Raw genomic sequence first — 14,512 nt, forward strand, 5'->3', positions numbered from 1 at the left:
TCGAATCGAATCGTGACCTGTGAATCGTGATACGAATCGAATCGTCAGGTACTAGGCAATTCACACCCCTAATGGTAACGTGTAAAAGGTTATTGTTAAACGGTATTTGCTGGACAAATTTGCGAGAGGTAAAACAATTGTTCATCAGACTGTATAGTTAACAGAACACAACATAAAAGTCCAAAAGTCCTCCAAATATTGCCTGCAGTAAGCCTCCCCACCTCCCACCATCCACCCCACCCATCCATTGTGGGTTCTGGGTTAGCATCCCACATTTTAGGTGATTAAAAAAAAAAAATAGTTTATAACTATTTTGTTCTACTTCCTATTTATTTTAGTGTAATTCCACTGCTGGACACTAGATGGGTGCATACTATTTTGCTGGAAAAAGTAAAAATTTGAAAGAATGAAAGCAGGAAGTATTTCCACCTTAGCCTAGTTTTTGCTGGAGATTATTGTATGTCAAATTCTCTTCAATCCTGTTTTCTATGCCTACATGAAGCGAAGGCTGTAGGTTCATTTTATATTGTTCATTTTTAGGCATTCATTATTATTGATGTATAGTATGAAACGATAAGTTTAATTTGTTAGTTTGGAAACTTGCTCTCATTCAATTCTATCGACTGTTTTGTTCTGCCTCCTATTATTTTTGGGTGTAATTCCACTGTCAGACACAAGATGGTGTATACTACTTTGCTTGACACTGAGTAAATTTGAAAGAAGAAGAATGAAAACAAGATTTCAGCTCAGCCAAGTTATTAACGAAGATTATTGAATGTCAAGTCCTCTTCAATCCTCCTTTTTATGCCAACAGAAAGTGACAGCTGTAGGTTCATTTTACAATGTTCATCTTCATTGATGTATGTATGTGAAATGATGAGTTTGTTAGTTTGGAAACTATTGCTCGCCTTTATTGTATTATGTTTTCAAGTGTTTGTATTATTTTAAAAGTATACAGTATAAAATCATGCCTAGGGAATATTTAAATTGTGTGTTTTCTATATCGCAGATTTTACTTAATGCGGGCGTGGTCTGGCCTAGTGTAACTTAAAATATCTTAAAAATAACGTAATTATTTATTATTATTATTATTATTATTATTATTATTATTATTATTATTATTATTATTATTATTATTATTATTATAAGAATAATCCAATATGGGTTGTTTTTAACCCAGCAGTTGTCCAGTTTACTGCCATGCATTTCTCACCATGTTGACCGAATGTGTCGCTCACCCTCTCAGGTCAGTGGCAGAGGCCACGGAGGTCAACCTGAACATGCGTGTCGGCCTGCACACGGGCCGGGTGCTGTGCGGTGTGCTGGGCCTAAGGAAGTGGCAGTATGATGTTTGGTCCAACGACGTCACTCTTGCCAACGTGATGGAAGCCGGAGGACTGCCTGGGTCAGTACTGCGTAAGATTCATATTCACATGAATCGGGTCTGTGAATGCTGAGAGACAGACGTTTACACATAATGTGCTGTTTGTTAAACTGTATAGTTGCAAGTGCTGAGAGACTCATAATATGAATTAAAACAATTTAGGTGAGAAATCACAATAAATGCTACAGTGTATCAAAATACATTTTTAAGTGGATGCTGAGAAAAAGAGTCAGACAGACAACTATTCCTAATACCCTGAATAATGCTAATGCAATTGAGAGGGGAAAAAAGTACAATTGACTACGTGTGAATGCTGACAACGCAAGCATTCACACGGACACTGTTTTGTATGAAAAGAAAAATATTATGAAGGGTACTATTCAAATGCTGTTCGTAAAAAAATGTAGCATGAATGCTGCGTGACAACCATACACACAAATGCAAACGGAGCCCCATTTTCTTTACTGTTGAATGTTGAGAGAAAACAAATCACATTAATGCTATTGAGCGTAAAAAAAAAAAAAAAAAAGCTCTGTGAATGTGGAAAGTTAAGCATATAGACTAATGTTGCTTGCTCCATTAATGGTGAGAAACAAGCATTCGAATGCATATCGTTATGGAGGACCAAAACTGCCAAAATTCAAAATAAATAAATAAATGACTAAATAAATAAATAACAGAATAAAAGTGAAAATGAAAATGGATATAAAAAAATATAATTCGAAAATTATATAAAAAAAATATATATATAAATTGAAATAAAAAGAGCAAAAAATATCTATATATAAATAAATGAATACATTTGTATTTAATTTTTTAATTCTATATTTTTATATTTGTTTTTATTTTCACTTTTAGTCATTATTTAATTAATTTATTTATTTATTTATTTATTTATTTATTTTGTCATTTATTTATTTTGTCATGTATTTATTTATTTATTTTGTCATTTATTTAGCCATTTATCCATCCATCGCGGGGGTGCTGGAGCCTATCCCAGCTGGCTATGGACGGGGTACACCCGGGACTGGTTGCCAGCCAATCACAGTTTTTAGCCATTTATATATTTTTAATTGTGGCAGTTTTGGGCCGTACTGCCAAGTCGAAATGTTATTCAAATGAGGGGGGGTCCTAAGCTAACCTTGCTCTCGCAAAATGATTTCTCGCAGTACTTGTGAGTTCACAAACTCCGGAGAATACATCTTGTACCGCTCCCTTTGATTTACACCGATCCGATCCGATTTTTATTTTCACTTTTTGTCATTTATATATTTAGTCATTTATTTATTTTGAATTTTGGCAGTTTTGGTCCTCCATATATCGTCACCCTAAAATAATTGCCAGTCTTTTTTTTTTTTTTTTTTGCAAAAATATTATTTTTGCCTAAATCATCTCATGATGTAAATGGTTAAAAAATTTTGTGCTTCCTGAAAAAACTGAAAAAATGACTTAGACGATTATTTTAAGAAGGCGTTGATATGTGAATGCAGAAAGACGAGCATTTTAGCCTAATTAATGTTCTAGGATTCCAAAAATATTAGTATGAAAAAATAATTTTTACATATTATTAACTCATTTACTCCCAAAAACGTATAAATACGTTCTATTTTAAATATTACCATGCTCCCAAAGATGTAATTATACGTTTTGGCTTTGATGCAACCTCTGAAGAAAAGGAAAAAAAAATGCTTGTGAATGGGGAAAGACAAGCATTTATTCATGTTTATTTGCTGACTTTTATTTGTTGTTTTCCACAGGAAGGTCCACATTACGAGATCCACACTAGAGTGCCTGAATGGAGACTACGAGGTGGAGCCGGGAAACGGTCACGAGCGCAACGCCTTCCTCCAAAAACACCAGATCGAAACTTTCTTTATCGTGCCATCTCACCGACGCAAGGTACGCCATTTCCTATTTGTCGTGTGCTGTTTATGTCCAGGCCCTTGGAGGGAAATTACTACTGCCGCACTTTCAGTTGTGTTCTTTATGAGGCCGTGGCCCCAAGTGAACCCTTAATACCTTCAAGGGTGTACTGTGCAGAGATAATCCACATGGAAAGTCAGACGAGGCTCGATTGAAGGAGGAGGAGGCTTATCTTATGGTTGCTTCTCCTGCACTAAAATCTCACAGGAGGAGAATGGGGGAGAAAACAAAAAAAAGCACCCTGAATGTAGTGTAAAGCTTCAAGCGTGATATAATGGAGCTCTCGCACATTTGATGTGCAGATGATGTCACTTCCAGCCTGTAATGGATTCAACTCTTTCATCACAGATTTGCAGAGTTGAGCATGCATACAGATGCCCGCAAACATGTCAACAAGAAGTTCTCTTCTCACGTTTGGCTCTCCTCTAGTGGTGGGAATATGAAGTGCTAATATACTGTTCAAGTACGAAGATCATAGGAAAGATTACTTTTGCTTTGAGAGATTTGAAAGATTACTTTTTACTGTTGCTTTGAGCTCGATGACTGAGCTCAGATGTCCTAAAACTAATAATATGACCTGTGGGATTGAGCTCCATTTGTCACCGTGGTTACGGTGCAAATCCAGGTAATAATGACTGCATGATGATGTGAACACACACATTCAACAAGACACCTATGCCAGCGCAGCTTATCATGACTGACAGTTCCCGTCTCACGCAGATCTTCCCAGGATTGATCCTGTCGGATATCAAGCCGGCCAAAAAGATGAAGTTCAAGACGGTGTGCTACTTGCTGGTGCAGCTCATGCACTGCAGGAAGATGTTCAAGGCCGAGATCCCCTTCTCCAATGTCATGAACTGTGAGGATGGCGATAAGGTAACCACTCCTTACTTAGATCATTTTGTTACTTTTTCTTTTGATTTGAGATTTTGTGTTAGTAGACTGAACACCCTACATGGTATATGTGACTTGGCTACAAAAATAGGGACGTCATGTTTAGTACCTTCAAGCCATACACTAACATGTACAAGAAATGAGCTATTTATTTAATTATTTATTTAAGAGTATTTAATGTACAATTATGATCTCAACATGTGGAATAGGGGTGGGAACCTCTGGGTACCTTACGATATGATACGATATGCGATACAAGGTTCACGATAACGATTACAGGACGATACTGCGATTATCGATATATTGGTCAGGTAATAAATCCACGATAATCTATGATAAAACTACTCAAGACATCAGCTGATGTTTTTTTTCAATGAGAAATTATTTTCTTTTTGTACCATCACTGAAACACAATAATAAAACTGGTGTCTCCTTCACAGTCAATACTTTAGTGCAGGGGTGTCCAAACTTTTTCATTTGAGGGCCACATACAGAAAATCCGAAGGACGCAAGGGCCACATAATGTTATGAAGAGAAATTGTGTTTAGTCCTAAAAATTGTACAAATAATTTATTTGTGCTTTTGCATATTTAGAAAAATGCGACAGTATATAAACCAATTTATTTGTAATATGGCAGTAGGATTATTATTGTTTGGGAATTTTCCATTTTAGTTTTTGTTTTGAGTTTTGTTTTTTTAAATTTTGTTTGTTTTTATTAGTTTTCAAGGAGGGTCTGTTAGTTTTTTTTATTAGTTGTAATTATTTAATAAATGCTTAGTTTTAGTTTGTTTTTTGTTTTTTTATGTGTATTACTTGTGCGCAATATTTAAAAAAACACCATGGGCGCAACATCATTATTTCGGTTTATATCTCAATAAATCTACTAAAACTCACATTTAAAATAATCCCCAAAGGCTGCATTAAATTAATTACTAAAGACTAAAACGAAGGACGTTTGCTATAATTATCGTTAGTTTTATTTTAGTTAGTTTTGTAAACATAAAATGTAGTTTCTGTTAGTTTTTTTTTTTAAAAGCATCTTCGTTTTTATTTTATTTCGTTAACGAAATTGTTTTGAATTTTAGTTTTTTCGTTGGTTTTAGTTAACTAAAACAAACTTTAATAGCACCTGTGTTTTTCGACATCCTCCCTTCTTACTTTGACTATCTCCAAACATTTTTGTTTTTATTTTATTTGAATTAAGTCAAATGCCATTTTTAGCATATGTCGCGGGCCACAAAAAAATGGCCGGCCGGCCGCAAATGGCCCCCAGGCCGTAGTTTGGACACCCCTGCTTTAGTGTGTGTGTGTGTGTGTTTTGTTTTGTTTTTTACAAATACAAATGTCTTCTTAACAGAGACCATTTTCTGTCAACAGATTTGTGTCTTTCTTAAACATTATTGTCATGCAACATGTCAGTCAGTCAGTTTAATTTTATAAACTGACAATTTTTCGTGTAACATTGCAAAAGTAAATAAATACAATTAAATCCAATTAAATCAATATCAATATTCCTCAGAAATTGTGTGCTTCAAAAAGTCGAAACATAAAACATGTTTTAAAATTTTAAAATTGAAGCTATAATGCACATTTTTTTTATAGAAACGTATGCAAAACCGAGTCAGTTGCTGGACAGATAAATGTCTTTCATAAGCAAGCTAATGAGTCTTCTTCGCGTGAAGACGTACATTTCCCCGCCACTTTTATGAGGCGCTCCCCCTAGTGGCCCGCCAAGTAATTGCTCAATAAGTAATAAACAATGGAGCTGTTATACTGGCTGATTATTACCTACAAATATCGCGATACTTGCGTAGACGTATAGATAATCTATCGGGAGACAAAGTATCACGATTTATCATGATATCGATATATCGTCACACTCTTAACTCATTCACTCCCAGGACATTTTCGCTGTTTTACTGGATTTTGACTGATTTTGCAAGGCCCATAGCATATTGTGTCCTATTGCTATAAAAACATGGAACCTACCAAAAGAAAGATTAAGTCTCTTCTCTCATCAGGAAAAAAAAAGTATATTTCTAGCTGTTTCCATTTTGCATAAATTAGTATTAGAACATGGCTAAGTTTAATCATTATTCACAAATCTGTTTAAAATAGTGGGGAAAAGAGCTTTTTGAGCTCTTATACTCTGCTGCCATCTGCTGGCCGTTTTTGTAATAACTACCATTGCTTCAAGCATTCTCTTCAGTTCAGAGGTTGCATCAAAGCCAAAACGTATAATTACATCTTTGGGAGCATGGTAATATTTAAAATAGAACGTATTTATACTTTTTTGGGAGTAAATGAGTTAACGTGGAACAACAGTTGGAAAAACAATCAGTTATTCGACATATATGAATGGGTACAGGGCATTACATTCTGCTTTACAAAATTCCCTCTTAACAAAGCATTCTCGTTCGTATGTTTCCTTCAAAAAAGTCTTTTGGAGTCATACACTAAACTGAACAGGAAGTCTGCCATTTTGATTTTATTTGGACATTTGGCGCCATTTCTGCCCTTTTTTTTTAAATACATTTTTACAAACTCCTCGTACAGAATGTGTCGGATGGTCTTCAAACTGTGGCTATTTCATTTAAAGACGTTTAGGATGAAAAGTTAATGAAAGCGTTTTGTTTCATTGCACGCTGTTGCCGTGGCGATGCGCTGTTCGCAAAGAAAAATGAGACGAAACTTTGCTTGGCCCTTTATAGCTGCTCGTAGCTCTAGTTTTATTTTATTGCCTTAATTTATTATTCTTTTTTTACCATCGCTCTAAAAATGTCTGTTCTTAAAAAGCCAAATGTTGCCTTTGAGCATAAACATTTGCACGCTCCTGTTTTAGATGAACAAACAAAAGCGCTCTGTACGGTATAAATGGAGACAAAAGAAAGTGAAAACGGAGGCAATGTGGTTCCGCTCCAGTGGCCACTATTTTGCACCTCTCCTCAATGTGGCTGCCAAAGACACTTTAGCCTCAGCAGGGCGCATCCACTAATGAAGTTAAATGTGACGGCAGCGGCGTCATTTGAAAGTCTAATCAGCGGCCCGCTCGTATCAGCCGTGTTCCCAACATGATGACGCTCCCCAAGTGCAGTTTCCTTTTTCCCGTCATTTTCTTCTTTTCTCGTCAATCTTCCCCGCACACAGCGGCGGGCCATGAGGACGGCGCCGCAGAAGCTGAGAAACCGGCCCAACGCCAACCAGGCCAACGTGGTCCAGAGCAGCCCCAGAACGCGGGTCAACCGCTACATCGGGCGGCTGATCGAGGCCCGGCAGACCGAATCGGACACGGCCGACCTCAACTTCCTCACGCTCATGTACAAGTGCTCGGAGCGCGAGCAGAGGGTGAGCCACGCGAAAAGGGAAAACAGAAAGTGGCACAGTTCGGGTTGGAGCGTCACTTTCTATTCGGGCCCGAGAAATGTGACAATTTTCTGTGTTGCTGTTACAACCAAGTCCATCCATCAATCCAACATGCATTTATTTGCCTTTGACTATCATTTGTCTTCTGTTCAAGGTTATTATAGTTAATGAAAACTTATAAACTAACTAAAAATGAAATTGAAAAAAAATACTGCCACAGGTTATCAAAAAAAACTATGATATGACAAAAGCTTTGATCATTCACGAAAAGAGATACAATGCTTCCATCTGCTGGCCATATTTAGTGGGTGTTTTTGATTCCACAACCCATTGACCAGGCAGTTGACGTCATTTAATGTTTATGGCGGCACACGTCGTGATTTTACTGATCATTATTAAACGTTTTTGGCGGTCAAAGAGTTAAAGAGGAAGCGAAGTCAAACATTTTCATGCGACTTCACATTTGTGATGTCATGTTACGCATCTTAGCAGCCATTTTGCCCCTTGCTGTCGACAGGAAATGACATCACAATTGCTCATGGCTCAGGTAACAACCAATCACAGCTCATCTGTTTTCTGAGTTTGGTCACGTGACAATCGCAAGCTGAGCCATTATTGGTCATTAGCTGAGTCCTGAGCAACTCTGATGTCATTTTCAATTGGCAGCAATTGGCAAAATGGACAAAGATGGATAAAAATGGGTGGTGTGCTACTGAATTCATACTCCACCAATGCAAATATTAACCACAATAAACCGTGTTTAAAACTACTGGGATCACTTTAGAGAAAGTGTTTTTTAAGAAAAAAAGATGACTAATTGAAACGACATTTTATGTTTGTGAAGCAAACAATAGTTACTGTTTGGCAAAAATGTCGGGGTTTAATTTACACATTAATTTTGGCATTACAGCCATCGTTAAGACAGAAGATTGAACGGTTGTTTGGAAATTGTAATTTACTTTTATTTTTTTTTTACACAATACCTTTCTATTTTATCTTGCATTCCACAAATAGTCTATCTAAAAAAACATAACTAATAGAAAAACAAATGAACACTAGACTAAAATGAAGCATTTTTAATAATAATAATAATAATAATAATAATAACTAACAAATCCACTCTAGAAGCTAATTAAAGCCAACTGAATTTAAAATATAAAAGTCAAAATGTGATTAAAAAAAAAAAAAAACACACCAATAATACAAAATCCCAAACCATTAGATTTTATATATTTATATATTTTTGCAGAATCTCTCCCTGAAAAAAAAAAAACTTTCTTGGGCACCACAAGGAGAGCACTAAATTCAATGAATTTAGGATTTTTTTTCTTTTCTTTTTATTTTTTATTTTATTTTTTAAATCGTGTTACAACTTTTGCCAGTTGAAAACGAAAACATTCCAACCGTATAACATACTTAAGTGGACGAATGGTTATAATGGTCAGTACTGATCACTATTTGCTCTTTTTGGTACCAAAAAGTACCATCAGGTTCCTGACGAGTACTTCACCAGTGCGGTGGTTCTTTCTCTAATTCTCGCTGCCTTGTGTGGCCTTGTCTACCTTCTCATCATACCGCAGTATGTACGGCACATATACAGATACATACTCTGCATTATTTGTCAACTGATTTTCCTGCCGTTTCTTTGCGTGCTTCAGGGGCACAGTGGTGCTGGTGCTGCTTGTCTTCTGCATCTGTTTCCTGGTAGCATGCATCATGTACCTGCATATTGCCAGAGTACAGGTGTGTGCAACTTTTTATCATCATGTTCTCTTAAGAGCAGACAAGTTTCACTTTATCCGAATTCTGAATGATCAGTTCCGTTATAACCGCAAAAATGTCCATCACAGCACGCCATATCTGAAAATATGACTGGATAGCCGTAAGCCCATACACGCCCGTGCTAGCTGTTGAAGTCACAGGGCGGCCATTTTACTCCTCCCATCTCGCGAGCAGACTACCATGTAAACTGTACGGTATACGTACAGATTAGACATATACAGCTCGTAGGAAGTTAGTATAGTGGTGGTTTGTGGCTGTTTGGTCACTATTTTTTAACAAGTAAAAAAGAAAATGAACAAGTATGTTGGTATGTGCTGCTTTGAAGACCAACTTTTATCACTCAGTTTCTTAGACCCCAATATTGCAATGTAGATTTGGCAGAAGCATCTTTTGTTGAATTACAGTTATAACTAGAGCTGCGAGCAGCTATAAAGGGCCCTCGCAGCCCGGGCCACGTTGGAGTCCTTGCACGTTGGGGTACTTGCACGTTAGGGTACTGGCACGTTGGGGTACTGGCATATTGGAAGCAAAATTTCTTTGAAAATGGCATAATAAACGTTTACATGTAGAATATTTTTTTACCAGTGTGTGTGTCAAGCTCAACGGGTTTTGGTGATTGTTAAGACCTGCAAAAATCAGCGTCCTTTTTTATTTTTAGGCAATGAGTTGCCCTGATTGGTATTTTTTGTAAAAGTGTACATACACATCATCGCTCGTTGTACTCATTGCACAATGTTACTTTTATTGTCCAAAGGGGCAATCAAAAATGAATAAAACAAAATGGAAACGTACATACGTTTGGATCGGTGTGAAGCCAGTGAACAATTTGAGTGGTGGAAACTAAAAGAATATTCATAAATGACTTAGTTATCACACTTAGAATGAGTGTACATTTTTTGTACAAAATACCGTATGTGGGGTATTTTTTTTTATATATATAATATGCCTCAAGGGCTAGGTGGCGCTGTATTTATAACTGAATGTTGTCATAGAGATACCTTCAGGCCTTGATTATAAGCATACATGTCAAGTGTGGGATTTTTTTTGGAGCATGTACCGTGGAGTTATTAAGCATATCCTTCATTCACGATATTGCTTTTAATGTCCTTAGAGGCTATCAAAAATAAATAAAAATATATATATGTTTGGATAAGTCTGATGCCAGTGAACATTTTGAGTGGTGGAAACTAAAAGAATATTCATAAATGACTTAGTTATCACACTTAGAATGAGTTTACATTTTTTGTACAAAATACCGTATGTGGGGTATTTTTTTTTTATGCCTCAAGGACTAGGTGGCGCTGCATATATAACTGAATGTTGTCATAGAGATAACTTCAGGCCTTGACGATAAACATACATGTCAAGTTTGGGATTTTTTGGAGTATGTACCGGGGAGTTATCAAGCATATCCTTTTTCATTGCGAAACACAAATTTTGATGCCCCACCCTCATCATATAGTATTTCGAAAAGTCAAAATTTTTCCCCCTGTCGTTGGCTCAGGTCTTGACATGGTCCAGGCCAAGTCTTAACTCAGTCGGATGAAACGTGTAGGAGAAGTGGGCAAAAGTCTGCCCCCTGTGAATGTGCAAAAATCGTCAAAAATCGGACATTCAAAAATTCGTAGCTCACTTCCTGTTCATTTTAGCATATGGGTACAAGAGACTTTTTTGTAGGTCTTGGGCTCCCTCATACACCTAAAAATATTCGTCGTTCTTGCTTAAACGTACAACCGGGGCTGCTTCGTTAAAAATGTCTAGGGGGCGCTATTGAGTCATTTTTGTAAAAATAGCACAATCAATAATAAAATATTGCTCATTTTACCTGGCCAGATGTGTGTGCCAAGTTTCATGAGTTTCTGTGCATGTTTAGACCCTCAAAACGGGCGTTGTTTTCTTGGCGAACAGCGCTTAGCCACGCCCACAGCAATTTGCGAAAACTCACAAACTTCGTGTTGTGACATCATGAAGGCCGAAACCCTCATCTGAGCAAATATGAGGTAGGTCCAGTTAACGTGTTTGGAGAAAAACGTAGAAGAAAATTCGTAAGAAAAAAAATTGCCACTAGGTGGCGCTATCAGTTAGATGAAATGTAAGTTAGTAGATGTCTTTAGAGCTGGACTCTCATCAAATGTGTGAAATTTTGAGAAGATAGGATCATCTCGGTCAAGTTAATGCAGCTTTTATTGTCACGAAAAATCTTCAGACTTTGCGTCACCGTAGCGGCCACGCCCTTTGGCGAAAAGTTACAATATTCGGTGTGGGGCATGATCAACATCTTAAGCCTTTTCTGACCAATTTTCAAATGGATCCCTTCAACAAGCTCAGCACAGTAGCTAAAAACGTAAAGTATGACATTTATTGTAACCACTAGGTGGCGCTATATGTATAACTGAATTTTATCATATAGATGTTTTCAGGCCGTGACTATTACGTTGCCTGAGAAGTTTGAGATTTTTTGGAGCTTGAACATGGGAGTTATTAAGCATTTGCTCTTTCTGGACAAATGAAATTTTAAAGGCAATATTTGATGCCCCGCCCCCGTCATATAGTATTTCAAAAAGGCAAGATGTTTTGCCCAGTTTTTCTCTCAGGTCTTGAGATGATAAATGCCAAGTTTGAAGTCAATTGGATGAAAAATGTTTGCAAAGGGAGAAAAAGCATGACCACAGTGAATGTGCCAAAATAGGCCAAAATTGGACATAAAAAAATTCATAGCTCACTTCCTGTACATTTTAGCTAGACTTTTTTGTGCGTCTCGGGGTGCTACACGTGCCTGCCAATTTTTGTTGCTCTAGCTCAAACGTGCCGGGCTTGGTTTTTATTTTTCTACGCTAGGGGGCGCTATAGAGTCGCGTTGTTATAACGACTTCATAATATCAAATTTTTCGGTTCGGTGAGTTTTCGTGAATATTTAGGTACCCAAAATCGCGATTGTTTGCGGAGAATAAAGAAGAAGAAGAAGAAGAAGAAGAAGAAGAAGAAGAAGAATTTTTACAAAAACAATAGGGACCTCGCAGCGGTCGCTGCTCGGGCCCTAATTATGGTTACGGATGGGCGAGTACCGATACCAGGTATCGGTATCGGGCCGATACCAGCCTTTTTTCAAGTACTCGAGTACTTGTGACACAGACAAGTACAAGCGACCGATGTTTTTTAGGTTTGGTCATGTGACATTCACAAGCTGAGCTGTGATTGGTCACCTGAGCCCTTGTGATGTCATTTTCAGTCGACAGCAAGTTGCAAAATGTGTTTTTAAAGGTACTAATTGTACATGAAAAATAATGAAACTGTCAAATTTATTATACCCAAAATATTAATGCTTGACTGCCAAAAATGCCTAAATAAGTAAAGTATCCCTTTAAGGTGTCACCCGTTTTTTGCTGGAAAAACTCATCTATTTGCTGTTAGCAATAACAGTATTGCTTTGGGGCCATCTGGTGGCATCTTGGTACCAAGGAAACAATTTGAAGTCAGCTAAGTAGCTACAGGGACAAAAGTAGTCCTTTGAGTTTTCGTAAATGTTTAGGTCCTCAAAAATGCGATCGTTTGCGGAGAATAAAGAAGAAGAAGAAGAAGAAGCGGAATAATAATAATAATAATAATAATAATAATAATAATAACATCTTCAAGTAATTGCAAATTCTTTAGAGAGGGCGTCAACTATAGTGCACAGGGATTATTACTTGAAAATGTCAATTTTGTCGTGGTTTTGTGAATCAGTGTTTTCCAGGGTGCCTGACCATTCAGATTCGCACTGCACTTTGCATTCTCATCGTGCTCTTAATCTATGCTGTGGCCCAGGCCTGTGTGGTAAGTCACATGACACTCGGTCAATTGAGTTGATCACATGATAAAGTGCACGTGTTTACTTTTATTTGCCCTTTGCACAGGTGGGCTGCATGCCCTGGCTGTGGGGTCCCGCCACCACCAACAGCTCCATCGTCGTCATCGACGCAGACGGCGGCGCCAACCGCACCATGGCCGAGCTGCCCTGCGAGGGCGCCCGCTACGCCTTCCTGTCGTGCGCGGTGGGCACGCTCACCCTGGCGCTCTTCCTGCGCGTCTCCTGGCTGCCCAAGATGGCGCTGATGCTCCTGCTGGGCGTGCTCTACATCACCGTACTGGAAGTCAGCGGTTTTCGCAAGACCGCCGGGTGGGTGCGGGCTCGGCGTCGGCGGGGGGGCCGCCGACATCAGACGGGCTGCTCGGAAATCATGCAAATGAGACGCTTGTTAGCGCCTTTGATTTTCCGCCATTTCCTCAAAAGGAGGTTACGCGCGGCCGACACATTTCATTTGGGAAGTGTCACGTTTCTCTGATCTAGTGAAGGAAGCAAATTAGCGGGAGTTAGGGGAGCCTTTACAGTACATATGCACAGATGTACAAGCACGTGTGTGTGTGTGTTAGTCCTGCCCTTTTGAAGCACATACACTCCATTATAAAGTCTTATGGTTTAGCCTGTTTTTTTTTACAACATGGTTGTCATATTGTGCTGTCGTTTAATGGTAATTTTTATGCGAGAAGCCTTTACATTGGGAAAACATTTTTATCACAGCTTGTGGTTATTTCGATATTTGTTTCAAAACCTTTGTTGTGAGGATAATGAAAAATGTGTTATCGAAAAGGAAATATATTCAGAGCATGTATTTTGTCCATACTTAAAATAGCATTTTTGTCATACATCTGGTTAGGAAGTGTGTGGTCCCATCTGGGCCCCCCAGGAGCACTGATGAAAAATTGTGCCCCCCGCCCCTCCAGCATTTAAGTTGCCCATCCTATGTATAGAAAATGGATGGACATGACAACTATAATTCCTCAATGATAAATAAGCACCCTATTTTGTGTGCAATTGGAATGATAGCGATTCATAACATTACAAACCATAATAGTAGTCCTGGAAACCATGCAAATATGCCCCCTAGAGGCTGGGATCTGCATAGGCAGGGACATCTGAGCAATCTGATTGGGACTTTTATTTTTTTGCCAACAAAAGTGCAATATTTAGAAGAATAAAAGAAATAAAGCTTAACAGCATTTGGACGCACATTTTGTCATACACTTGACATGAATTAAGAAATCACAATGATGTAATGTGCTGTTTTGAGTCCCACGTTCACATAATTCGACAATGTCAACGTTGGAATGAAATCCACATTGTTGTA

General features: G+C 38.0%; 1 protein-coding gene across 3 annotated transcripts in view; it reads left to right on the forward strand.

The window, feature by feature from the left end:
* The window catches only part of LOC144017996 (adenylate cyclase type 1-like), a 63,503-nt gene that overhangs the window by 39,389 nt on the left and 9,602 nt on the right, over nt 1–14,512 (forward strand). For 2 of the 3 annotated variants that reach the window (XR_013283319.1, XM_077520050.1), the window contains exons 6-13: nt 1,247–1,405; nt 3,142–3,283; nt 4,028–4,183; nt 7,350–7,547; nt 9,047–9,144; nt 9,224–9,308; nt 13,071–13,160; nt 13,241–13,503. Coding sequence is in view for 2 of the 3 variants with exons in the window: in XM_077520050.1 (XP_077376176.1) it covers nt 1,247–1,405; nt 3,142–3,283; nt 4,028–4,183; nt 7,350–7,547; nt 9,047–9,144; nt 9,224–9,308; nt 13,071–13,160; nt 13,241–13,503 (1,191 nt within the window). In the remaining variant the exon portion in view is untranslated. The remainder of the gene's footprint in view (nt 1–1,246; nt 1,406–3,141; nt 3,284–4,027; nt 4,184–7,349; nt 7,548–9,046; nt 9,145–9,223; nt 9,309–13,070; nt 13,161–13,240; nt 13,504–14,512) is intronic. The other variant, XM_077520062.1, reaches the window with a different exon arrangement.

Source organism: Festucalex cinctus, chromosome 1 (assembly GCF_051991245.1).
Source record: "Festucalex cinctus isolate MCC-2025b chromosome 1, RoL_Fcin_1.0, whole genome shotgun sequence".
In the NCBI taxonomy this organism is placed as follows: domain Eukaryota; kingdom Metazoa; phylum Chordata; class Actinopteri; order Syngnathiformes; family Syngnathidae; genus Festucalex; species Festucalex cinctus.